The 25974-nt window shown below is 41.6% G+C and overlaps 1 protein-coding gene across 3 annotated transcripts in view; it reads right to left on the bottom strand.

Annotated features, from left to right (window-relative positions):
- PDE4DIP (phosphodiesterase 4D interacting protein) overlaps positions 1-25304 on the bottom strand; it is a 204247-nt gene extending 178943 nt beyond the window's left edge. For all 3 annotated transcript variants that reach the window (XM_086392183.1, XM_086392184.1, XM_086392185.1), the window contains exons 1-2: positions 24762-25304; positions 2671-2726 (exon numbers count right to left, since the gene is read on the bottom strand). In XM_086392183.1, the coding sequence (XP_086248309.1) occupies positions 2671-2726; positions 24762-24781 (76 nt within the window). In that variant the 5' untranslated portion in view covers positions 24782-25304. The remainder of the gene's footprint in view (positions 1-2670; positions 2727-24761) is intronic.
- Between the last annotated feature and the right edge of the window lie 670 nt (positions 25305-25974).

Below are 25974 nucleotides of genomic sequence, written 5' to 3'. Positions count from 1 at the left end.
TTCTCAGAATTTTTTTTTTAATTTAAGAAAAGGGAATTCCCTGTTTCTAAAAAAGAAGTAAAAAGAATACAAAAAGTATTTTTTTAAAGGAAGATGACAATGAAGGGAAAAATGAAGAAGAAATAAAGATGATAAATAGGGTGGTTCCAGTGCAGTTTTATTTTCTGGTTTAGAAGTATTCAACTACTCATAACTACTCATTACATCACTGATTTTTAAAAAAATGAAATATAAGGCTATATGGTTTGGTTTTAAACTGGACATTGTACAGTATCTTTTCATTTCTGTAAAAATAATATATTATCAAGTGTGTCTTTAGGTGGCCCTGTTCTTAATGGTATCTTTCAATAGCCTATAACCTTGCCTGGTAGAGTAGCAGGGTTTAAACTAGCACAGAAATTTAAAGCAGGTTTTATTGGTACATAGCACAGATTAGTTACAGATAAGAGTTGGGTTTTTTCCCACCTTAAATCGTGTTTGATTCAGTTTGTACAAAGTAATTGTTGTAATGTTAATTGTCTATCACACTGATTGCAAATTAATAATAATAGTAATAATGATAATGGTGTACCTGTTTTGTTGAAAACTTGATATTTCTAAGTAAATCCAAATGTTTAATTAAAATAAATTAGAAAAAATTACTTCTTACACATTTACATGAAATTAAATAAGGTGATTAAATGAAAGAAAATTTGATAAAGCAGAGCAATGTATTACAGTTGACTCATAGAATATGATAGAAAGAGAAGAGACTTCAAAGACTAGATCTGGACACAACAAAAATGTTTTTTAAAAAAAAAGACTGGATATGAATCCTGACCACCTGCTAATTATAGGAATTTAGGCAAATCTTTTAATTTTGCTGAGTGCCATTGCCTCTGTAAAAATAGGAATAATAATGTTTACCTCTTAGAACTTTCATATGGATTAAATGAAACAATAAAAGTAGTCAACTTGCTTATAATAGGCAATTTCTTCTTTACCCTTCCACTCTTGCCCTAGTCTTTCAATTTTTACCTCAAAACAGAGGATCTTCATGCTCAAAATGAGTACGGTAGACCTTTAGAATTTATGGATTTTACATACACAATTACAAATGCTAATTTTAAATGACTCCAAGTCCTTAACACATTCAAATTAAGAAGTTTTTTCTGCACTGTGCATATGAACCATCTGTGCTTCAAGGCTGGTATGAAAAGGCAAATCACTTAGCAAAGTAGGTAAAACGCCAAGTGACTGAAAGTTTTTGTGTGAATAGCCCCCAAAAGAGAATTATTTTCACTTTGGTTTTGTAATTTAGGTAGACCTCTAGCTAATTTTAATGCAGGAATAATATATTATTATTACACATTAATAACAATATTTACAGGTGTTTATTGCTTGACAAGCTCTGTACTAAGAGCTTTTCTTTTTTTAATGTTTATTTATTTATTTGGCTGCAAGTCAGGTCTTAGTTCGAAGGCAATGGCACCCCACTCCAGTACTCTTGCCTGGAAAATCCCATGGACAGGGGAGCCTGGTGGGCTGCAGTCCATGGGGTCGCTAGGAGTCGGACACGACTGAGCGACTTCACTTTCACTTTTCACTTTCATGCATTGGAGACGGAAATGGCAACCCACTCCAGTGTTCTTGCCTGGAGAATCCTAGGGACGGGGGAGCCTGGTGGGCTGCCGTCTATGGGGTTGCACAGAGTCGGACACAACTGAATCGACTTAGCAGCAGCAGCAGCAGCAGGTCTTAGTTGCGGCATGCAGATTCTTCTTTGTGTCATCTGGGATCTTTCACCGGGGGGCACAGACTCGGACTCTCCTGGGCTTAGCTGCTCTGAGGCACATGGGATCTTAGTTCCCCAACCGGGGTCAAACCCACATCCCTTACATTGCAAAGAGGATTTTAAAAAAAATTTTTTAATTTAAACTTTTTATTCTGTATTGGGGTATTGCCAATTAAGTGTTGTGATACTTTAAGGTGAACAGCAAAAGGATTCAGCCATACATATACACGTATATCCATGCTCCCTCAAACTCCCCTCCAATCCAAGTTGCCACATAATATTGAGCAGAGTTCCCCATACTATACAGTAGGTCCTTGTTGGTTATCCATTTTAAATACAGCAGTGTGCACCTGTCCATCCCGAATTCCCTAACTGTCCCTTCCTCCCATTCTTTCCCCTCCAGCAACTGTAAGTTTCTTCTCTAAGTCTGTGAATCTCTTTCAGTTTTGAAAGTAAATTCATTTTCTTTTCAGATTCTGCATATAAGGGATGTCATACAATATTTTGCAGGGAGGATTCTTAGCCATTGCACCACCAGAGAAGTCCTCGAAGAGCTTTTCTAATCTCACTTATGAGGTTGACACCATTATTATACCCATTTTAATGGTATATTCGAGATTTCATTCTAGTGGAAGAATCTATTTTAATCATTTTACAAGTGACTTTAACTTGCAATTACAGAATTGCTAACAGTATGAAGAGTTCAAAATATTTCAGTTATGAGTTCTGCACTGTGCTGCGAAGGTGGGGTATTATATACTACCGTGGTATGTGCAAATTTTGAAATTCAAAAAAAGTCTGAAGATATAGCCATGATGATGGGATCTAAAATTTAAGAGATTTATGATCAGCAGGAGACCAAGAGTACAGCAAAGAAAGATCCATGACCTCCTTACCTGCTGCATGACTTGTTCTGGGTACCATCTCCCCATCATCTTCTGCAAAATAATCTCTGTGAAGAGAAGCACATCATTCATTAATGAAGTAACATCCCACACAGTGTTCGATTCCTTGGTGTCAAGACATCTGTTTTTATTTATTTCTCCACAAGCAATCACTAAGCTGTTATTGTACTATGTATCAGGGTCAGGGTTAAGTGCTGGAAATACAAAGACATGCCCCACCCTATATGTGCAGAGACAGCCACTGGACAAGCAATTCCACAGGCACTGAATTACTATTGTGGCAAGTGCTCTGAAGGGATATGCAGAGTAACTTAACTACTAGAGAGATTCAGAGAAAAGAACATTTAAACTGAGATGAAGAGAATGTCAGCCAGATGAAAAATGGAAACAGAAGAGTATTCCATCATGAGGGAAAAGCAAGGACCCTGAGTCAGGGAGGAACTTGACCTGTTGGAGGGACAGAGAAAGCCAGGGCTGCAACCAGACCATGCAGGGCCTTGAGGGATGGCGTAAGCATGTGAGATTTATGTGCAGCGCAATGGAAAACCACTGAAGGAGTTTAAATGAGGAAATGAGTGGTAATTGATCAGATTTAGACTTTAGATCATTCTGACTGCTGAGTGGCACTGTATAGAAGGAACAAAAGTAGATGGAGAAAACAAGAAGCTGTGATAGTTTTAACTAAAGGGAAAGATGGTAGAAATGCAGAGAAGCAAAAAAATTGATACGCTTAGGAAGTAGAATTGATTCAGAAAACTTGAGAAACAAACAAAAGTCTACTAATGGAAATGTTAAAAACACTACAATGCAGTAGCAAGATCTATATCTGTCCAGCACAGTGAAGACCACTATCCCTAGAAGAGAAGGAAAAAAAACCTCAAAATGTATTCAACAAATGCTTGTCAAGCACTTACTATGATTTTAGGCACTGGTTTTAAGCTCTACGAATGTAGCAGTGAACAAAACAGACCAAAACACCTGCACTCATGGAACTTATATAAAAAAGGAAACAAAAAAGCAAAATGTATAGTAACAATTGGGGATAGGTACTATAAAAAATTGAGGACAGGTACCATAAAAAAGGTAGGGAGTAGAAGTAGGGAATGCTGGAGGGATGGGGAAGAGAAGGGGGTTGCAATTTTCAGCAGGCTAAGTGTCTCTGAGAAGCAATGATGTGGGTATTTGGGCAAAGAGTCTTCCAAGCAGAGAACATCAAGTGCAAAGGCTCTTCAGAGGAAGCATGACAGCATTTCTGGAACAAGGAGGCTGGTGTGGCTGGGCTGAGTGAGTAGCAGGAGGTGAGGTCAGGGAAGTAATAGGAAGGCTGGGCAGGGGACAGATAATTACATAATGCCCTTCTGGACCCTGAGAGGAATTCAGCCCCTGGAGTCTAGTGCATCAAAAAAAGAGGTGAACTGAGTGATGGATGTTTTAAAAGGGCTGGCTACTGTTTTGACAACAGACTGGTTGGGAAAGGCAAGAAACAGAGAGGCAGTTGAAATAATCCTACAAAGAGATGCTTTCAACATTTAGCTTACTCCTTAAACCCTCGGGTACTCCCAGTTAGATGTCCTAAAAATAATTCTATAGCTGGAGATTTAGAAAGCTTCTCTTTTTAAAAATCAGGAGACATTCACAGGGAGGTGGAAGAGAGCCAGTCATTTATTTAGAAACTGTTGGTGTTCTTCCTTCTCTGCCTCAGGGCTGGATCTTGGCATAAATCTCCACTTTGCTAAGTTCCAGATGGACATAAAAGTACCAGGCAGAGCACACCAGATTACACACACCACCTGGCAATTCTTTATTATTCAAAAGCAGGTCACCAGTTTGTGGTTCTTCCAGGCCCTCTGCCCCTTTCCCTTCTCCACTTCTCATTAAAAATTTTCCCTGAGAGTGAAAAATGAAAGAGATGAACTACTACTTGTGGTTTCCCTCTGTTGAGAAAAAGTAAGGGAAGGATTCTGAAACTATCAGCCAGAATAATGTCTTGAAAAATTTGTGGAGAAAAAAAATACTTAGTCGCTGCTACTCATGCATGAATGGATTCCTTTATGTTCAGCCCACAGACCTGGGTAACCACTTCTGCCATCAGGAGCAAGATCATTCCTCAGGCCAAATTCAGCCCATCCAACATGCTTCATCTGGTCAACACAAGGTTGACCCATTCCTAACATCTCTTGCGAAATGAATGGGTCTGGCAATACTGGGCCTGCCTTTCCACATAGAAGGATAACCTGCCGCCTTTAAACAGAGGAGACATGTTCTCCGGTTTGCCACAGTCCCTGTCACTCCCTGTTCTTGTAATCCCAGCTCATGTGCTCATTTATGATACTGGCCTGGCTCCTTATAGATCTCTGAGGCTGTCACCCTGCTGCTGCTGCTAAGTCGCTTCAGTCGTGTTCGACTCTGTGCAACCCCATAGACGGCGGCCCACCAGGCTCCCCCGTCCCTGGGATTCTCCAGGCAAGAACACTGGAGTGGGTTGCCATTTCCTTCTCCAATGCATAAAAGGGAAAAGCGAAAGTGAAGTCGCTCAGTTGTGTCCGACTCTTCACGACCCTCCATGGTCTGCAGCCTACCAGGCTCCTCTGTCCATGGGATTTTCCAGGCAAGAGTACTGGAGTGGGGTGCCATTGCCTTCTCCATGCAGACAAAACTTTCACTTCTGCTTTAAGACACTGTCTTGAGTTACCTGTGTAGCTTTTTGTTGTTGTCTTCCATCGCTAAGTTGTGTTGCAAAGAGATGGGACACGACTTAACGACAGAACAACAAAAAGCTACTAAGGGGCTTACAGGTCGCTTTTACCTCTGGGCTTCCTTAAATACTTGTAAAAGAAACACACGAACTTCTAAGGTTCCTTCAGTAATTACACAATTCTATTCTAATAGACACTAGTAGCATTAAAACTCATTTTAACACTTTCTAAGGATGGGGAAACTTTCCAGATATGATCTCATTCAATTCTCCTTGCTCTGAAGATTCCACATTATAGATCAGGAGCAAGCGACAACAAGGTGATGCATATGGATGCCACAAGCTACTTCACTTTCTCCCCCATCCCACACTCACCCCTGAGCTGACTGCCTGTCTAATATGAAGCAATAACCAGAAGGGTAGAGAGGTCACTCTGGATGAGTACTGAGTTAATGGGCTTTCTGTAGCCTCTGGAGATTAAAAAAAAAAATCACTTCAACTCTATTAACAGCTCAAGTTCCCTCTCATTGCCACAGAGTGGGGCTCACTCAGCTGCTCCAAAAGCTTGGGAAGGAATTTGATGCTCCCCCAGAGAAGGGGCACATGGTTAAGAAACACAAGGTATGTGTCGAGGGGATTGCAATTTGTGAAAATAGCTGATAAACCAAAGTGCAAAGAGAGGTGGGGTATAGTAGAGACAAACTCCAAGCCAGGCCCCACCACCCACCCACAAAGCACTAACATATGTTGGTAAATTTTTCTCTATATTACTTAAGTCCAGAAAAAAATTGTATGCCCTTGTCCTAGTTTCTCACATTCAAGTACTTCTAGTTTCTTTTTTTTTAAACATCAGTCCATGAATGACTCATGGTCAGCAAGCATGTATTTCATGAGGGCACATATAGCTCTCCTGCATAGATGTACATATATAATCTTTGTCCAAAGATATTTTTATCTTACATGTTACCTGCATGTTCTACCTTATATGCTTTTCATGTATAAATGAACCAAACTTTCCCTCAGTTAGCCTTATCTTTTTGCCCACTACCTTGCCAATTTGTTAATCAGTGATACCAATTTCAGAAAACTAAGATCATGGCATCTGGTCCCATCACTTCATGGCAAATAGATGGGGAAACAGTGGAAACAGTGGCAGACTTTATTTTTTTGGCTCCAAAATCACTGCAGATGGTGACTGCAGCCACGAAATTAAAAGACGCTTACTCCTTAGAAGGAAAGTTATGACCAACCCAGACAGCATATTAAAAAGCAGAGACATTACTTTGCTAAAAAGGTCCATCTAGTCAAGGCTATGCTTTTTCCAGTAGTCATGTATGGATATGAGAGGATAGTATAGTTTAGATGGACTATAAAGAAAGCTGAGTGCTGAAGAATTGATGCTTTCAAACTGTGGTGTTGGAGAAGACTCTTGAGAGTCCCTTGGACTGCAAAGAAATCCAACCAGTCCATCCTAAAGGAAATAAGTCCTGAATATTCATTGGAAGGACTGATGCTGAAGCTGAAACTCGAATACTTTGGCTACCTGATGCAAAGAGCGGACTCATTAGAAAAGACCCTGATGCTGGGAAAGATTGAAGACAGAAGGAGAAGGGGATGACAGAGGATGAGATGGTTGGATGGCATCACCTGCTCAATGGACATGAGTTTGGGTGAACTCTAAGAGTTGGTGATGGACAGGGAGGCCAGGCATGCTGCGATTCATGGGGTCACAAAGAGTCAGACATGACTGAGCAACTGAACTGAACTGAAATTGGTATTTCACTAAAATTTCACTAAAATCACACTTACTAATTTTTGCCAAGATACCATCCTGCTCAATATGAAGAACCAAACATTTTCCAAGTATAACCCACCTACCAGCTGCTCACCCACTTAATTTCTGCATGATGTATTATTCACATTTTCTTGACTTGCTGGTAAGTAGCTATGAAAATACTGGACTCAAGCAATACATCAACATTCAATATCCCACAGGAACAGCCTTTCCTACAGTTTTCCAGAGTGATTAGGTTGAAGATGATCAGGACATAACTGGTCTACTCAGAGCCACCTACAACATTCTTTTTTAAAAAGATCTATTTAGGTTTCTGTCACAGATCAACATGAATCAGCCATAGGTATACACTTGTTCCCTCCCTCTTTTTTTATAATTAAATTATTTTTAATTAGAGGATAGTGGAAACAATGGCTGACTTTATTTTTGGGGGCTCCAAAATCACTCCGAGATGGTGACTGCAGCCATGAAATTAAAAGATGCTCAGTCTTTGGAAGGAAAGTTATGATCAACCTAGACAGCATATTAAAAAGCAGAGACATTACTTTGCCAACAAAGGTCCATCTAGTCAATACTATGGTTTTTCAAGTAGTCATATGGATGTGAGAGTTGGACTCTAAAGAAAGCTGAGTGCCAAAGAATTGATGCTTTTGAACTATGGTGTTGGATAAGACTCTTGAGAGTCCCTTGGGCTGCAAGGAGATCCAACCAGTCCATACTAAAGGAGATCAGTCCCAGGTGTTCATTGGAAGGACTGATGTTGAAGCTGAAAATCCAATACTTTGGCCACCTGATGTGAAGAACTGACTCATTTGAAAGGACCCTGATGCTGGGAAAGATTGAAGGCAGGAGGAGAAGGGGACAACAGAGGATGAGATGGTTGGATGGCATCACCCGCTTAATAGACATGAGTTTCGGTACACTCTGGGAGTTGGTGATGGACAGGGAGGCCTGGCGTACTGCGGTTCATGGGGTTGCAAGAGTCGGACACGACTGAGCGACTGAACTGAACTGAACTGAATTGCTTTATTATATTGTGTTGGTTTCTGCCATATTTCCACATGAGTCAGCCATGGGTGTACACATGTCCCCTCCCTCCTGAACCTCCTTCCCACCCCGTCCCACCCTTCTAGGCTGTCACAGACATCTGCTACATGCTGACACTCCGATGCTGTCAGACTGCGCTCTGGTGACTTCTTCCAATAGTTTTCTAAGTGTGCTAGTCTCAATCATATCAGGAATATCCACAACACTCAATTTTGTGTTCCTTACAAATGGCTATTCCAAGATGTGAGCCACTGGTCCACTAGTCTGGTCTCTTGTAACACTGTGGGGAGGGGTACAAACTTGGATTCTTCCTCAGCAAAGGGTAACACCATGGCAGAGTCTTCAGAGAAATATTCTCTATAAGGCAGCCACAGACCATCCTTTGCAAATTGCATATATATTTGGTGTTAATGCCTTGTATTTTGGTCTGTTTAATTTATGGACTGAGGAAAGCAGTAAACTGTGTTAATGGACCATATTATTCACAAGCAATGGCAAGGTGGTAATCATGTAACTTCACCATTAAAAGTAAGTTTCCAACAAGTCTTTGAACAGTGTGAAATATTAATATCCCAAACCAAAACCACCCCAACTATATCTGTTGTCTGTCTAGACCTCACTGCTTTCTTCTTCTATTAAGACAATTAACCTAGGGCTATTTCTTCCCATGAAAAGTGAAAGTGTTAGTTGCTCTTTGTGACCCCATGGACTGTAGCCTGCCAGGCTCCTCTGTCTATGGAATTCTCTAGGCAAGAATACAGAAGTGGTTTGTCGTTTCATTCTCCAGGGGATCTTCCTGACCCAGGTATCAAACCGGGGTCTCCCACACTGCAGGCAGATTGTTTACCATCTGAGCCACCAGGGTAGCCCATTTCTTCCCATAAGAGTGTCCAAACTGCCACAGAGGTGGTTATTTTTTCAGGCTTCTTCCCCAAGGCTATCACATACACTCAGCCACATGGTCTGGTCCCCTTGCTTTGTCACGCATCACCACCCTTCCTTAAAATCTCTAAGCTGAGGGACAAAGACCTTCTCCCAAAGGCATTTCCTGTCTTTCAAACTTCTTCTTACATGGCTTTCTTATCATAATGGAAAATTCAGGAGGAGGAAAGGCAATCAGCCATACTAGTATTTAGAGCAAAAAACTGGGCCTTGCTTGCTATTTTTAGAGTTTTTCATTCCTTTTCATAAACATTTACTGAGAAGTTACTTGTATAACAAGCACCAAAAATATCACGATGAAAATGAAATGCCCTGAAATCAAGGTGCTCAGAGCTGTCTACTAGGGGTGGCAGACAGGATTCAAAGAGATACTTATTACAACAATGAGATTTATAACAGAGATTTCAGAACGTAAATGAAATAGTAATTAATTTTGTTCTGATGGGGAGAGGGGGTCTAGGAAATGTACAGAAAGCCAAGAAGACTGAATTTGGGCCTTGAAGGATGGGTATGAATATGTAAGGCAACATGACAAAGACCGCAAGGTAGGAAACTGAAGAGGGTGTGCAGGGCTTTAATTCTGCTCCCCTCAACCTGAGTCAACATCAACTGCTCCTTAGGCCCCTTCCAAGTTCCTTTTAACTTTCCCCTCCTCAAGCCTTCCCCTCTCAAACTGTAACCTTCAGGAGGGAGTATTAGGGTTGTCTAAGGAAAAACTGTTTCATTTGTGCTCCCCTCCTCCAACACCATAGCTTCATCTAACTACTTAGACTCCCCAAAGATCATATAAAATAGGTCAGCAAGAAAGGACTAGGACTAACTTTTACATTGTAGTCAAAATGCCTACAGTTACAGACTACCAGAGAATCTGGAAGAGTGAAGAGGCTGAAGGTTTAAGATGGTAGAAAATATGAGTGAATATCTTCCTTTTTTTTTTCTTTACTATTTTTATCCTAGAATGTTAATTCTTCTTTAAAATATTAATAAACATATTCTGATTTATTTACACTGCTCTTCTACTAAGGCCCTTGATAAAAGATGAACTATGTAAGGAATTGGGCTCAGTGTGATCATCTCAAACAGTGGAGGGTATATCGTATGACAGGAAGACTGTGCAAGTTTGCTGTTTAAGCTCAGTTCATTCGCTCAGTCGTGTCTGACTCTTTGCAACCCCGTGAACCGCAGCCCGCCAGGCCTCCCTGTCCATCACCAACTCCCAGAGTTCACTGTTTATTGGGGTCCAAACACATATCCTGTTCTAATTCCACATTTTTTAAAGTTCATCTGTCATGAACTTAGAGATTCTGATTCAAATAAATGTTTCTAATGTTTAAACATCTCTTTTTCATATTTTAAACTTATATCCACATTCAACCCTTGCAGATATAAAATGTCCAGAAGGACAAGGAGAACTGTGGCTTGCTTTCTTGGCATGTGGAATCTTAGTTCCCTGACCAGGGATCTCATCAGAGGCCCCTGAATTGCAGTGTGGAGTCAATCACTGGACAGCCAGGGAAGACCCTAGCCCTGAGGATTTTTAAATGGTAGGGCTTCACAAGTGGTGCCAACTTGGAAACAAAGACATCCATAGGTAATAGTCTCCAGACTGCCTGTGTGTAACTTTATAGTTCAACATGTTTTCTTACACTGGAATTTTCTTCAACACTAATCTTGAATTAAATGATCATTATTTTTATTGTGAGCAACCACCACCACCCACCACCAATGAAGCCACCGCCATTTATTGATTGACTGATTCTTTCCAGGAATTATCTCATTCAATTCTCCCATAATCCAGTAGGTCCTGCTACCCCTATTTTACAGGTAAGGAAACAAGAGGCCTGGAAGGAGGATGTAATTTGCCCAAGATCATCCAGCTAGTTGATGGTAACACTGAACTTAAAATCTATATCTGACTCCAACCTTCACATGTCCAATATATCCTGTTTCTACTCACACATTTACCAGGAGTCTCCTTTGTACCTGCCCTGATTCCAGACAAATGACCCCTGAGACAGTGAGATGTGAGGAAGGGTGGGCAGTGCTGCTGTGGGAAGGAGAAGTGAGTTAGACTCAAATCCTGACACATATTTGTTTTTTGGGACACCAACTCATTCCCAATACGCACATGGTTCACAATGGAGTGTTTGCGTCCTGGTATATCAGATGCCATGTGACAAGTGATTAAAATCCTAAAAAGGAAGTGGCAAGTGTGACTTTTTACATAGGCTCTATCCTGAAAAGTGAGTCATCCACTATTTTATACTTCCCTATCTCTACCCACAGTCCTCCAAATGGTCATGACTCCCCTGAATCCTTTTCTGTGACAACAGTTGGCATTGTCCCTAAAAGACAAAGGGAATAAACTGACAGGCAGAAGATGTGATGGAAACAGATACAGTCGAAACTGGGAAGGCCATTAGGGAACAAGCTCTGAGATGTCTCAGATCTTTTTTCCTCTTGCCAAGAGAGACACTGAGTATATCTTCTCTGCCCCAAATATTGCCAATATCCCCTCTTTGGCATCAGAATTGCAAAAACACACATTCAAATGCAAATGGGGTAGCAGTCACAGATGCAGAGCACAGGAGCACTGTGTAATAAATACAGTGAGATTATCATTTTTTTCTCATCTCAAGGCCTATCATTATAACCTCGGCAAGCTGGAAAGCTTAATTGGCAAAGCCCCTCAGAACACAGAGAGCATCACTTGTGAATCTCCCTCTGCATGCTGACTAAGTGTGAGCTGACTTGGCATTGACACAGTAACATCCACTTTTCTCCAGTACAGGCTGCAATTACACCCTTCACTCAACAGAATCTATTCACTGAGAGTGGCTGTGGCCCAAGGGAACTCTGGGAGACCGTTTTCTGAAGTGCTAAGTCCTCAATCACTACCAGGAGCTACAAGCATCACTATGCACCAGCAACAACTTTGAGTATTATGAGCTATTTTGCTTCTGCACTGAATCTTTATTCTAAAAGGAACTTACATTTTTCATGCTGCTATTCCTCAAGGTTCAGAGAAACCTCTTAATACTGTGAAAAGGTATGAATAAAGGGTAGTTCAAATAATTATCTCACTTTGCCTTATGAAGTTATTAGACATGCAGATGTCTAATAAATTCTCCTCCCTGAATCAGCCAAGACACTGATATCACTCTTTCAAAAGAGATGTGAAAATGATCTATTCTGAGTTCAGCCATATCACTCAGGGATAGCATATGGTCTCTCTACCCTCTTCTAAAACTTAGCTTGGCTTTTTATCCTTGGTCCTGGCAAAGCAGTTTTCATTAACAACCTCTATTCACAGGACACTGGGGAATGCGGAGCCTGAGGCCCTCACCAAACATGAAGAGATAGATTTTTTTTTTCTGTTTTCACCTACCTTTTTATTCACATAACCTTTTACCTTTTCCTTCCTTGATAATGTCTGTTTTTAGTGATTTTTAAAGAATTAGGTGTTCTTTCCAGAAATTTTGGAAAGGACAAAAATGCATAGGAAAAAATTTAAAAATGCTACCACTTAAAGGCAACATTGATAAAGATTTTTATGTATTTGTTTTTAGCTGTTCTTCAGTTTATATGCCTGTGTGAATTTCACAAAATAGAAATAATACTGAACATGTAATTTTGCACCTTGATTTTATTTGTTTCATTAAGCTTCCCTGGTGGCTCAGATGATAAAGAATCTGCCTACCATGTGAGAGACCTGGGTCCAATCCTTGAGTTGGGAAGATCTCCTGGATCTGGAAATGGCTACCCACTCCAGTATTCTTGCCTGGAGAATTCCCAAGACAGAGGAGCCTGGTGAGCTACAGTCCATGGGTAGCAAAGAGTCAGACACAACTGAGCAACTAACACACATTGAAATCAGAGGTTTTGAGGACTGCATTTTTAGGGGAAAAGGAAGCATCAGGGGAGGAGGCTGGTGAGAGGAGGAGAAGAATGTCACATTAACCTGCCCAAAATTAGAAAGAATGAATCTAGAGTCTTCCTTCTCAGTATGGCTTTCTAAAGTACTAAAACAAAGCTGACAGAATCCCAGAGGATAATAAAATTAACTGAGGTATGAGATTCTAAAGCAGTGCTGAGAATGATTCAAATGATTCAAATAGCTGACTCTGAGGTCTTGGCTCAGTAGGGAGATGAATGAAAAGCAGATGAAGAGCAGAAGGAGCGAAGGACCTGGAGTAAGTGATAAGGTAAACTGAATATTCAGAAAGGATGAGGAGATGGAGGACTTGACCCTGTGGTCAGGGAATACACTTTCAGAGTTCAGGACCCTAAGGATAGAGAATTTGGAGTGAGGATGAGCTACAGTGTGTACTCATATGTGCTCATAGTGTCCTGAAGTGAATTAGAGTTAAGAAACTAGGAGATCAAGTTACAACAGTAATATATATGCCTGCTTCGTGACCTGTCTAGAGTGCCAGCACCTTGAAGGCAGGGTTTTTATATCATTCACTATCATGTATCCAGCATTTAAGAAGTCTAGATCATAACAGGAATCAGATGCATATATTTCTTAAACAATGAATAAATAGCATTTGAATGAATAATGGCATCCAGACTTGATAACCTGCTGTATTCATTCTACATTAATGGTTAGTAGACACCTTGGAGAAGGAAATGGCAACCTACTCCAGTATTCTTGCCTGGAGAATCCCAGGGACGGGGGAGCCTGGTGGGCTGCCGTCTCTGGGGTCGCACAGAGTCGGACACGACTGAAGCGACTTAGCAGCAGCAGCAGCAGACACCTACCAAAAAGATACTCACATGAGCCTTGCAGGGAATGTTCTCTAGAAAGTTCTTAACTGAGGATCTGCTATGTGTTAGAAGTATTGTAAGATACTGAAGATTTAGAGACAAAAGACAGTCCTTTCTTCCAATAAACTCATAGAGTATGTAAACCAATTAGCCACATGCAATAATAAAGAAGGCATAGTGTGCTCTGGCTACAGAGAACACCCAGAACTAGGTTCCAAAAATAATCCCCAAAGGAGGTAATGCTGAAGATAACCTCAAGGGATAAATAAAGATATCCTAGCAAAGGCAAGGCCAGGTTTGTGGGTGGGAACAAGTGGTATATTAAGGCCCACTCATAATAATTTTAGCTCAGGATGAGTAGAGAGACACCAGCTCCCTAGGTCTGCTGGCAATGATGCTGCCCCAAGGCACCAATCATCTGGAAATCTATAAGTAACGCACAGAAGAACCTTTTCTAAAACTAACTCAGTTTCAAACTTTACATGTTGTCACTTGGTAGAATAAATGTAAATTTCTTCCTGCTATAAAAACTTATATTGACTTAGCTTTAAAGCAGCACATAAGAGGTATTAACAATAATCCCATAACCAAATACAGTATCTATTTTTTCTCTCCTTGCAACAGACATCCTAATACGTATGCATAATTTTGATGTAATTTATACCCACTTTTACTTTATTATACTAAAATTTTGTTTATTACCATTTCAGGAAACACTTCAAGATGGTAACAGAGATTAATAGTGACAGGGAAACAGTTTACTCTAGAGAGGGATACGAGTTGGGAACACTGCTACTGATTCACCTGGGATTATCCTAGAGTATGCCACTTTATGTCAGTGTGTCTCCACTTTCCCTTCTGAATACAGAAACTCAGATCTTGAAAAAGATATTTAAACTGAATGAAATAATCTTCATATTAACATGAGTAATATGAGCTTAAACCCCAAGAAGTTTGCAATGTATTTCCAAGAACTAGAAGTGTTTGACATATTCTAGTCTAATAACATTTGATTATTCTACTTCTAAGCATCTGTCATTCAAAAATAATCTGATGGAAGGAAATGCTTTAAGCACCTAGTTGTTTATCAAGTATTATTTATAATAGTTAAAAACTGGACATCTAAAGGACTCAGTATAGGGTAATGATTAAATAAAATATTATTAATATAATACAACATGACAGGCTATTCCACATTATGAATAATAGTATTCCATATTATGAAATGGAAAATAAATATATTCTTGAATGAAGTGCTAGAGATTACTCAATTTAATTTTCTTTGTCAGTCAATGCATTCTCTATGTCAGCAGTTATTTCTTCTTTACACCCCTTCTACTTTGGCCAGGATAAATAAATACTCTTGGCCAGGAGCAGGTTACCTTTTCTCTAACTGACCCTAGAGAAGCAAAGGAAGAAATAAGTTTTTGCAGAATAGAATAAGCAGAAAAGGACTAGAGATAATGACACAAATTAAGAGAAAGTTTATTAGACACTATTAAATTGCTATGAAAATACAAGTTGTTCTTATTGTTAAAATAGTCTGTGACTAGTAAAATGCCTCAGCTATGAGAAAAAAAGGAAAATTCAGATCATGCTTGTCTTGATGATCACAGAACTCAGAAGATGTCCTGAGACAGAAGAAAACAAGTGCTCAGTGCTTCTGAATGTTTTAAAATAGAATTGGATAGAGCTACCTTGGGTCACCATGACATCTCCTTTTATTCTGGACTTTCTTCTAACTTTAAACACCATTTGAATTTTTGCCAGAGACAACTTGTGGAATGTTCTGAGCCCAGTTTGGAATTTTATTTATAGAATAAAACTTCAATTTCACTGCCCATTTCAATAAGAGCAGGGTCCCAGTGTAACCACTGAATGGACAGATACTCCATATAGCCTTGGATGAACCACCCCTGAGCTGCCCAGAGTGGAGAGGGCACTGTGATGAGGGTCAGCCAACTTTTCCTTTCAGATGCAGAAACAATCACTTCCCAGTTTTCTGATATATTTTTTTTAATTTCTTAATTTGGCCACGCCGGGTTTTAGTTGCAGCACCTTTGATCTTCATTGTGGCGTACAGGATTTTTAGTTGTAGCTCTTGAAAACTCAGTTGCAGCATGTGGGATCTAGTTCACCAACCAGGGATTGAACCCAGGCCACCTGCACTGGGAGTGCAGAGCCTTAGCCACTGGATCAGCAGGGAAGATCTTCTTCTGGTATTTTAAATCCAGCCTTAGCCTATAAGCTACAAGAAGAAGGAGGGAGTCTAATATGCAGGAAATAAGAAAGTGGGGATGAAAGCACTGATAAATTTCTCAAGCCCAAATCCAAATATGGTCTATTTAAAAGCAGATCAGAGTTGCAAAGGCAGAGATTTTCCTTCCCCAAATGCAGAAAATTAATTGCTAGAAGTACAGTATGTTAATTAGGAAATCCAACATCCAAAATGTTTCAATTATAGAATTATGGAAAGGAGTATTTTCCTAATAAAAAGTGTTACATGCAAAGCAGCAGCACCACTACAAGCGAAGGTACCAGAACCAACCAGAGCTTCATGCTCCAGGGCTTACTTAACCTTTCTAGCTTCAGCTGCCACATCCATAAAATGGGGCGAATGCCATCTCTGGTTATAACTGCATTAGCAAATAGGACTCTCTGTTAACTCACCACAAATTCAAGATAAATAAATGTTCCTGTTTTCTTTAGGCTGAGAGTAAATACTGATAAGAATAATTGCAAATAAGCTTTCAATGGGTAGCTTTTAAATGCAATATAACTATAATAAATGGGCATGTTATCTTACTTGAAGGCTACACTTTAATCGTGTGGGAGGGGAGAAGTAAAATAAAAAACTTAAAAAATTTTGAGACTGAATTCCTACTGAATTTCTTGGATATTACTTCCCTTCTTTAAATGTTCACAGCCACAACGGGCAAAAACAATTAATGCTTGCATTTTATTAAATTAAATTACAGGGTAATAGAAAACAAACCAAAACAGATGAATTACTTTGCTAATTTCCTTTCTTAACCTTCAATCTTAAGTGAAGAGAAAATTGCTCAGCCGTGTCCTACTCTTTGCGACCCCATGGACTATAGCTTACCAGGCTCCTCTGTCCATGGGATTCTCCAGACAAGAATACTGGAGTGGATTGCCATGTCCTCCTCCAGGGGATCTTCCTGACCCAGGGATGAAACCTATATCTTTTGCATCTCCTGCACTGGCAGGCGGGTTCTTTACCACTAGCGCCACCTGGGAAATCTTAAAGGTGGCCCCTAAATAGTTCAAGTTCTCTTTTTCTTGAGTTATTTGTTCAGGGAAGTTGTATAAGGTTCATATATGATTTGCCTTTTATTTAGCTTTCCCATATGTTAGAAACAAGAACATTTCCATGTAAAGGGGGAGGAAAATTAGTAATGCTCTTTCCAGAATTTAACAGTGTGGCAGGCTGAATAATGACTCAAGGAAGTCTGCATTCCTAATCTCTGGAACCTGTGAATATACCACTTTCATGGCAAAGGGCACTTTCAGATGTGATTAACGATTTTGAGATGATAAGACTATCCCAGAGTACCCCCACTGCATCTAATGTAATCACAAGGGTCCTTGTGAGAGACATATAGGAGAGTCATAATGAAAGGAGGTGGGATGAAGAAAGACTGGAGTGATGCCTTTGCTGGGAAGGGACCATGAACCAAGCCATGTGGACAGCCTCTTTAGGCTGGAAAAAGGCAAGGAATGGATTCTTCCCAAGAGCTTCAAGGAGAAACACAGACCTGCTGACCCCTTGATTTTAGCCCAGAAGACCAATTTTCAGACTTCTGACCTCCAGAACTGCAAAATAATAAATTGGTGCTGTTCTAAGCCACTAAATTTTCGGTAATTTGTCACTGCAGCAAAAGGAAACTACTATAAACAGGGATTCACACCCCACTGCTCTAGGGAGACGCTATTCCAGACTGTTGTTTAGTTGCTAAGTCGTGCCCTTCTCTTTTGTGACCCCATGAACTGTAGTCCACCAGGCTCCTCTGTCCATGAGATTTCCCAGGCAAGAATCCCAGAGTGGGTTGCCATTTCCTCTTTTAGGAGATCTTCCCAACTCAGGGATCAAACCCACACCACCTGTATGGCAGGCAGATTCTTAACCCCTGAGCCACCAGGGAAGCCTGCTAGTCCAGACAGGTGAATGCTAAACATTTAGACAGGTTTCCTAGGTGGTCATGTAGTAAAGAATCCTTCTGCCAAGCAGGAGATGTGGGCTTGATCCCTGGGTTAGGGTTTGATCCCTGGATTGGGAAGATCCCCTGGAGGAGGAAATGGCAACCTACTCCAGTATTCTTGCCTGGAGAATCTCATGGACAGAAGAACCTGGTGGGCGACAGTTCTTAGGGTTGAAAAGAGTCAGACACGACTGAATGACTGAGCATGCACGCACAAACATTTAGAGCAGTAGAAGTGGTTTGCCTGATGGATTCTAGATGAATGAAGTGAGCAAAACTACCTTTATCATCACCTCCTCATCATCCCCATGAGTGTATGGCTCTGACAACCCTTTCCTGATTCATGGATATTAATTTGGTTAGGGACCAAACCATTTTTTTTTTTGTTTTTGGCCACAGTCTGGGGGATCGTCCCTGACCAAGGAATTAAACGCACACCCCCTTCAGTGGAGACATGGAGTCTTATCCACTGGACCACCAGGGAAGACCCAAACCAGCATTTTGTAAAGCCAGTGTATTCACTGGAAATTTGCTGTTTCAGAACCAAACATGCTCTCTCCCAGTGATTTAACCAAAGAGTCTGGCAGCAGTCAGGCAACATTCCTGGGGGAAAAATTACTCCCACTGACTTGCACAGGGTAGATGACATACAGCTGGGAGTAGGGGATATTTAAGAACTCAAATACTCAGCACCCTGTTCTTTATGGGTAGACTGAGCAAGATAAAGAATATGGAGGCTTATGTGAAGAATCCCTCTGTGAGGAGAATTTCCAGAAATTTCAAGAATGAAATTTGGGAACAGAATCATAGTCTTAAACTTATACATAAGCTTAATCATAGTCAGGGTAAGTAAGCAGCTTCAGAAGCAACTCAGAAACCAAGTCACCTACAAGACTCAATCAAATGAAGCAACTAAGAGAACAGACTTTGGAATTAGATAGTTCCAGGCTGATGGTCAACACTGAAATCAGATTGATTATATTCTTTGCAGCCAAAGATGGAGAAGCTCCATACAGTCAGCAAAAACAAGACCAAGAGCTGACTGTGGCTCAGATCATGAACTCCTTATTGCCAAATTCAGACTTAAATTGAAGAAAGTAGGGAAAACCACTAGACCATTCAGGTATGACCTAAATCAAATCCCTTATGATTATACAGTGGAAGTGAGAAATAGATTTAAGGGCCTAGATCTGATAGACAGAGTGCCTGATGAACTATGGAATGAGGTTCCTGACATTGTACAGCAGACAGGGATCAAGACCATCCCCGTGGAAAAGAAATGCAGGGAAGCAAAATGGCTGTCTGGGGAGGCCTTACAAATAGCTGTGAAAAGAAGAGAAGTGAAAAGCAAAGGAGAAAAGGAAAGATATAAGCATCTGAATGCAGAGTTCCAAAGAATAGCAAGAAGAGATAAGAAAGCCTTCAGCGATCAATGCAAAGAAATAGAGGAAAACAACAGAATGGGAAACACTAGAGATCTCTTCAGGAAAATTAGAGATACCAAGGGAACATTTCATGCAAAGATGGGCTCGATAAAGGACAGAAATGGTATGGACCTAACAGAAGCAGAAGATATTAAGAAGAGATGGCAAGAATACACAGAAGAATTATACAAAATAGATCTTCACGACCCAGATAATCATGATGGTGTGATCACTCACCTAGAGCCAGACATCCTGGAATGTGAAGTCAAGTGGGCCTTAGAAAGCATCACTACGAACAAAGCTAGCGGAGGTGATGGAATTCCAGTTGAGCTATTTCAAATCCTGAAAGATGATGCTGTGAAAGTGCTGCACTCAATATGCCAGCAAATTTGGAAAACTCAGCAGTGGCCACAGGACTGGAAAAGGTCAGTTTTCATTCCAATCCCAAAGAAAGGCAATGCCAAAGAATGCTCAAACTACTGCACAATTGCACTCATCTCACACGCTAGTAAAGTAATGCTCAAAATTCTCCAAGCCAGGCTTCAGCAATATGTGAACCGTGAACTTCCTGATGTTCAAGCTGGTTTTAGAAAAGGCAGAGGAACCAGAGATCAAATTGCCAACATCCGCTGGATCATGGAAAAAGCAAGAGAGTTCCAGAAAAACATCTATTTCTGCTTTATTGACTATGCCAAAGCCTTTGACTGTGTGGATCACAATAAACTGTGGAAAATTCTGAAAGAGATGGGAATACCAGACCACCTGGCCTGCCTCTTGAGAAATTTGTATGCAAGTCAGGAAGCCAACAGTTAGAACTGGACATGGAACAACAGACTGGTTCCAAATAGGAAAAGGAGTACATCAATGCTGTATATTGTCACCCTGCTTATTTAACTTATATGCAGAGTACATCATGAGAAACGCTGGACTGGAAGAAACACAAGCTGGAATCAAGATTGCCGGGAGAAATATCAATAACCTCAGATATGCAGATGACACCACCCTTATGGCAGAAAGTGAAGAGGAACTCAAAAGCCTCTTGATGAAAGTGAAAGTGGAGAGTGAAAAAGTTGGCTTAAAGCTCAACATTCAGAAAATGAAGATCATGGCATTCGGTCCCACCACTTCATGGGAAATAGATGGGGAAACAGTGGAAACAGTGTCAGACTTTATTTTTTGGGGCTCCAAAATCACTGCAGATGGTGACTGCAGCCATGAAATTAAAAGACGCTTACTCCTTGGAAGGAAAGTTATGACCAACCTAGATAGCATATTCAAAAGCAGAGACATTACTTTGCCAACAAAGGTTGGTCTAGTTAAGGCTATGGTTTTTCCTGTGGTCACGTATGGATGTGAGAGTTGGACTGTGAAGAAGGCTGAGCACTGAAGAATTGATGCTTTTGAACTGTGGTGTTGGAGAAGACTCTTGAGAGTCCCTTGGACTGCAAGGAGATCCAACCAGTCCATTCTGAAGGAGATCAGCCCTGGGATTTCTTTGGAAGGAATGATGCTAAAACTGAAACTCCAGTACTTTGGCCACCTCATGCGAAGAGTTGACTCATTGGAAAAGACTCTGATGCTGGGAGGGATTAGGGACAGGAGGAGAAGGGGACGACAGAGGATGAGATGGCTGGATGGCATCACTGACTCGATGGATGTGAGTCTGGATGAACTCCCGGAGTTGGTGATGGACAGGGAGGCCTGGCGTGCTGCGATTCATGGGGTCGCAAAGACTCGGACACGACTGAGTGACTGAACTAAGGCAATATTTCTTCCTCAGCTGTGTGTGGCCAAGATTTTAATCTAAAGTTCAATTTTCTTGTCTTGAAAATGACTATATTAACATTTACTTAAGGGACTTCCCTGGTGGTCCAGTGGTTAAGAATCCACCCTCCAGTGCAGGGGATGTGGGTTCAATCTCTGGGTGGGGAACTAAGATCCCACATGCCATGTGGCAACTAAGTCCATGTGCTCTGGAGCCCCCACACCACAACAAGAGAGCTGGCGTGCCACAACAAAGACCCAGTGCAACCTAAATTTTAAATAATAAATAAAAAATAACATTTACTTTAGACCTCACAGGGGTACAGCGATTAGGTGAAATAAAGTTCACAAAGGGATTAACACAGAAGCTAACAAATGCAAGCTTGATACAAATGGTAGCTTTATAGTTAATTTTTATTCTTTGAACCCCCAAGTAGAACCCCTCAGGTAGTAAAGAATACACCTGTCAATACAGGAGACCCAGGTCAGATCCCTGGCTTGGGAAGATCCCCTGGAGGAGGAAATGGCAACCTACTCCAGTACTCTTGCCTGGAGAATCCCATCGACAGAGAAGCCTGGTGGGTTACAGTCCATGGGGGTCACAAGAGTCAGGCAAGACTTAGCAACGAAACTACCACCACCACCACCATCACTGTGCTCCAAGAGCAGCCAATGCATATGTCTGCTTTAGCCGCTTCTAGAATTATAGACAACAAAGTCAAAACCTCAAAGGCAGAAACCGTCTTTAATCCGTTTGTTTACTCTCAGCATTCAGCACAGTGTGCCTTGCCTGTATTGGCTCACATTTAAAATGTTTATGAACTGATCTTAGCTGCCAGTTAGGAAGTATCTGAGACATCAGTTACGATATATGATTACAGGATTTTTCCATCTGTGACCCATTAGGTGGTGAAATAAACTGAGTCACACAAGCATTTTTTTTAAAGTAAAGGAATAGGTTGGGAAAGATCGGAGTACAGACCACACAGTAAGGATAAGGATTGTTACATGAAACATTTGATTCAGTTATATATTGTGTGTATTTGGTTGCAGAGTAAATACATTTCTTATTGAGGGTAGAAATAGAAAAGAAGTGTGAACATAATGACTCTTCTACTTCACCAACGCTTGGTGTTTTCTCTTTCATTTCAGCGATTGTGATAGGCGCATAGTGGTATGGCATTGTGGTTCCAATATGCATTTCTCTAACGACTAGTGGCGTGGAGCTCCTTTACACTGTATCTCATATCTTTGAATATCCTCTTTATAATCACTTTAGAAAATTGTTCAGAAGTATCTACAAAAGCTGAACATGCATTTCCTATTACCTAGCAATTCCATATATTTACTCAACAGAAATGTGTACTTATGTTCACCAAAAGACAGATACAGGAATCTTTGTAGGAACACTATATTCATAATAGCCCCAAATGCTCATTAATAACAGAATGGACAAATACATTTGATATATCAACACATAATAGAATCCTACATAGAAGCAAAAGTGAATGAACTACAACTACACACAATGCAGAAGAACTGTACAACATAAGATTGAGTCAAAGAAGCCAGATACAAAAGGGTACACAGTGGATAATTTCACTTACCTGAAGTTCAAAAGCAGGCAAAACTTATCTATGGTGTTAAAAGTTAGGATAATGGTTATCCTGGGGGTCACAAGGGCTTCAGGGGTGCTGGTTATATTCCCTTTCTTGATCTTAGTGCTTGTTACATGGGTATACTCAGTTCGTTAAATTGACTCATAAAAATCATAAACATATGATTTGTGATTTTTCTGACATTTCTGAATTTGTCTGAAATGGCTACGTGGAAAAAGTTCAAAAAAAATAATAAATAATACTTTTTTTTTTAAGTGAGAAAAATACTGATAGAGGCAAGAATCCCTAATACATTCACCCTCATTATCATCAAGTGGTCACCAAGTCTGTGCTTGAATAATTCCAGGGTTAGAAACCTATTTATGTCCAGGTAGGTCACTTGTTAAAAAACCTTTCCTTTGCACCAAGCTATAACTTGCATCCTCACAACTTGCTCCCATTGGTTGTTCTGTTCTAAGAGATTCCAAATCGGCCTAATCCCTCTACCACCAATTGCTCCTCAAATATTTTAAGGGAGCAATACAGCGTTTCCACCATCCTTCCACAGAAAAACAAAAATGAAGTCTTTGTCTCCAGACCTCATCTCTGATCCTTGAATGAGCCCCATTTGAAAGTATATGGAAAATTTTAAATATAGCCAGCAGCCCTGAAGCTCTCACCCCAAGTCTTTACTCCCCCAGACTAAAGAGCCCCAGGTCTTTGGTCACCCCTTAAGTGTGGTTCTCAGCCCCCTGAAGACTCCTGATTGCACTGCCGTTATCCAGTGATGCTCAAAATGGAACTCTGGCCTCTAGGAGAGGCCTGTGAAGAGCAGAAAAGAGAAAAAAGTAAATCTGGATAGTGTACTTCTCAACACACTCTCACCTTCAATGTGTCCTTTCTTCAAAGCTCATGTTATACAGTTCTCCCATGTTGAACAACCGGCTAAAATCTCCCAGGTCTATTTCACAAGTACTGTTAAGCACCATATTTACCTTCTGTGTTAGTACAATTTGCCCTCTATTAGAACTCAATAACACACATCTGAGTTCCACTCCAATTCTCCAAAGCTAAATCTTGGAGATGACAACCTATCAGTTATGGAAACATCTCTGAATACAGCCTTTCCATCACTCTTCCCCTGAAAAACAAAAATGAACTCTTTGTCTCAAGAGTGAGCTGCATTTGAAAGTATATTGGGGGGAAGCAGTGGGGCATGGGGGAAACACAATTCCACAGTGTATCTCCAATTTCTGACCTAAAAGCAACTGTCACCCTGACCTCGACAAAGCCTAAGCAATAACCGGCACCCTGGTCTCCTCCTTTTCTCCCACAGAGTCAGCTTCAACTGGAGACTCTGGAAATGAGCTCTGGTGTGAGACTAGTAGAGGGTGAAGTTGAGAAGGAAAACGTGGCAGGCTGAGAAGCAATCTGATATTTTTCAAGGTATCTGAAATCAAAGGTATCTCTAAAGACAGACCTGAGGGAATTCCCTCTGATCTGTGGATCAATTAAAAGACAGAGAAACCCTTCCACAAAAACTTCCAGCAGCCTCACTGGTTATTTTTAACATTGAAACTAAGTGGAAGGGAGATTCCTTAAGCAGCGAGACACCAGAGAACAGATGGACAGATGTGCAGGAGACTAGAAGAAGTGGGTTGGGAATTAGGGAGGAGGAGGCGATGAAAAGAGAAGCCTTCAAAGGCCCCTAGTGGTGAGGGGCGACCTCTCCAAAAGGGTAATGGGGCCGGGGTAGGGGGCGGGGGGGCGGGGGTGGAAAGACACCAAAGCCAGAGAGCGGCGGGAAAGACGCAGCTCACCTACCGTGTCCACGCCTGCTCCATTTTCCAGGCGCTGTCCTTACTCGCGGGGCGCTCCTCACCCGGGAGTGGAAGCAGCCTGGGAAAATGAGAAGCCTGGCCCTCGAATCTCCAGCGCAAAGAACCTTGTCTTCCCCAGCTCCCTCTTTCTGTGTCGGCGAAGAGAGAGCTCTGCTCCGTGCTTCTTCAGAAAACCCGATTTGACGTGGCCAAACCTCTAGCTAACCGTGCTAGGGGCACAAGGGAGGGACTGTTCTCAGTAGGAAGCCGACAGGAGCCGAGTGGCGCCCAGAGCTGTTTGGGGAGCTGGGGCCAGGGGCAGCGCGGCGGTGCGCGCACACACTCCAGGCTGAGACACCACTGGCTGGCACGAGTTGCTCGACACCAGCTGAGCTGTCAACCGCGAGGGGAGGCGGGGCTCCCCGCAGCCAGTGTGCTGGGGCCAGTCGGCCCCAGGTTACACGCCGCGGCCTGAACACACCCTTCCGTCTTCCCTGCCTGGATGATGCTGGCAGAAGAGCAGAGGGCTTAGAGGACTCCGCACCAAGCCCTCTGTCCCTTCCCTGAACCACCGAGGGGCTCTGGAAAAAAACAACCAACTGATGGGAAAATCTGGAGAGGAAGTCCTCTTGGGTGCCTGCATTACCCCACCCACAGGTAACCCCCCAGCCAGAGCCGGAGTCTAGGAACGTTTTAGGTGCAATCTGAAAGCAAATGCAGCCCTTACAGGGTTATAAGACATGATGCTATTTTCCCAGAGATCTCATATGTCAGTGTCACCATTAATGTGGGGACCAGGAACTTTACTCGGGAAAGGAGGCATTCTTACAAAACCTTACAGCCTTATTAGCTGCCTCCATCTCAGACATCTTGATATTATGGTATTCTATCTCCCTGGGTTTCAATTTCCCAAGCACAAAGGCTACTGGGCTTTGTTAGCTTCAAGAGGGCAGTGGGTCCCTGAACTTCCCGGAAAAGCTTCAAGACAGTGGCCGTTCATGCGTGCTTAGTCACTCAAACGTGTCTGACTTTTTGCGACCCCATGGACTGCAGCCTGCCGGGCTCCTCTGTCAACGGGATTCTCCAGGCAAGAATACTGGAGTGGGTTGCCATGCCCTCCTCCAGGGGATCTTCCCAAGCCAGGGATCAAACCCAGGTATCCCGCATTGCAGACGGATTCCTTGCTGTCTGAGCCACCAGGGAAGCCCAAGACAGTG

The sequence above is a fragment of the Bos grunniens genome, chromosome 3, assembly GCF_055505025.1.
Source record: "Bos grunniens cultivar Pamir isolate PY7600 chromosome 3, Bosgru_T2T1.0, whole genome shotgun sequence".
Lineage (NCBI taxonomy): Eukaryota > Metazoa > Chordata > Mammalia > Artiodactyla > Bovidae > Bos > Bos grunniens.
The sequence above is the reverse complement of the archived record's forward strand: the minus strand, read 5'-3'. Positions and strand labels throughout refer to the sequence as shown.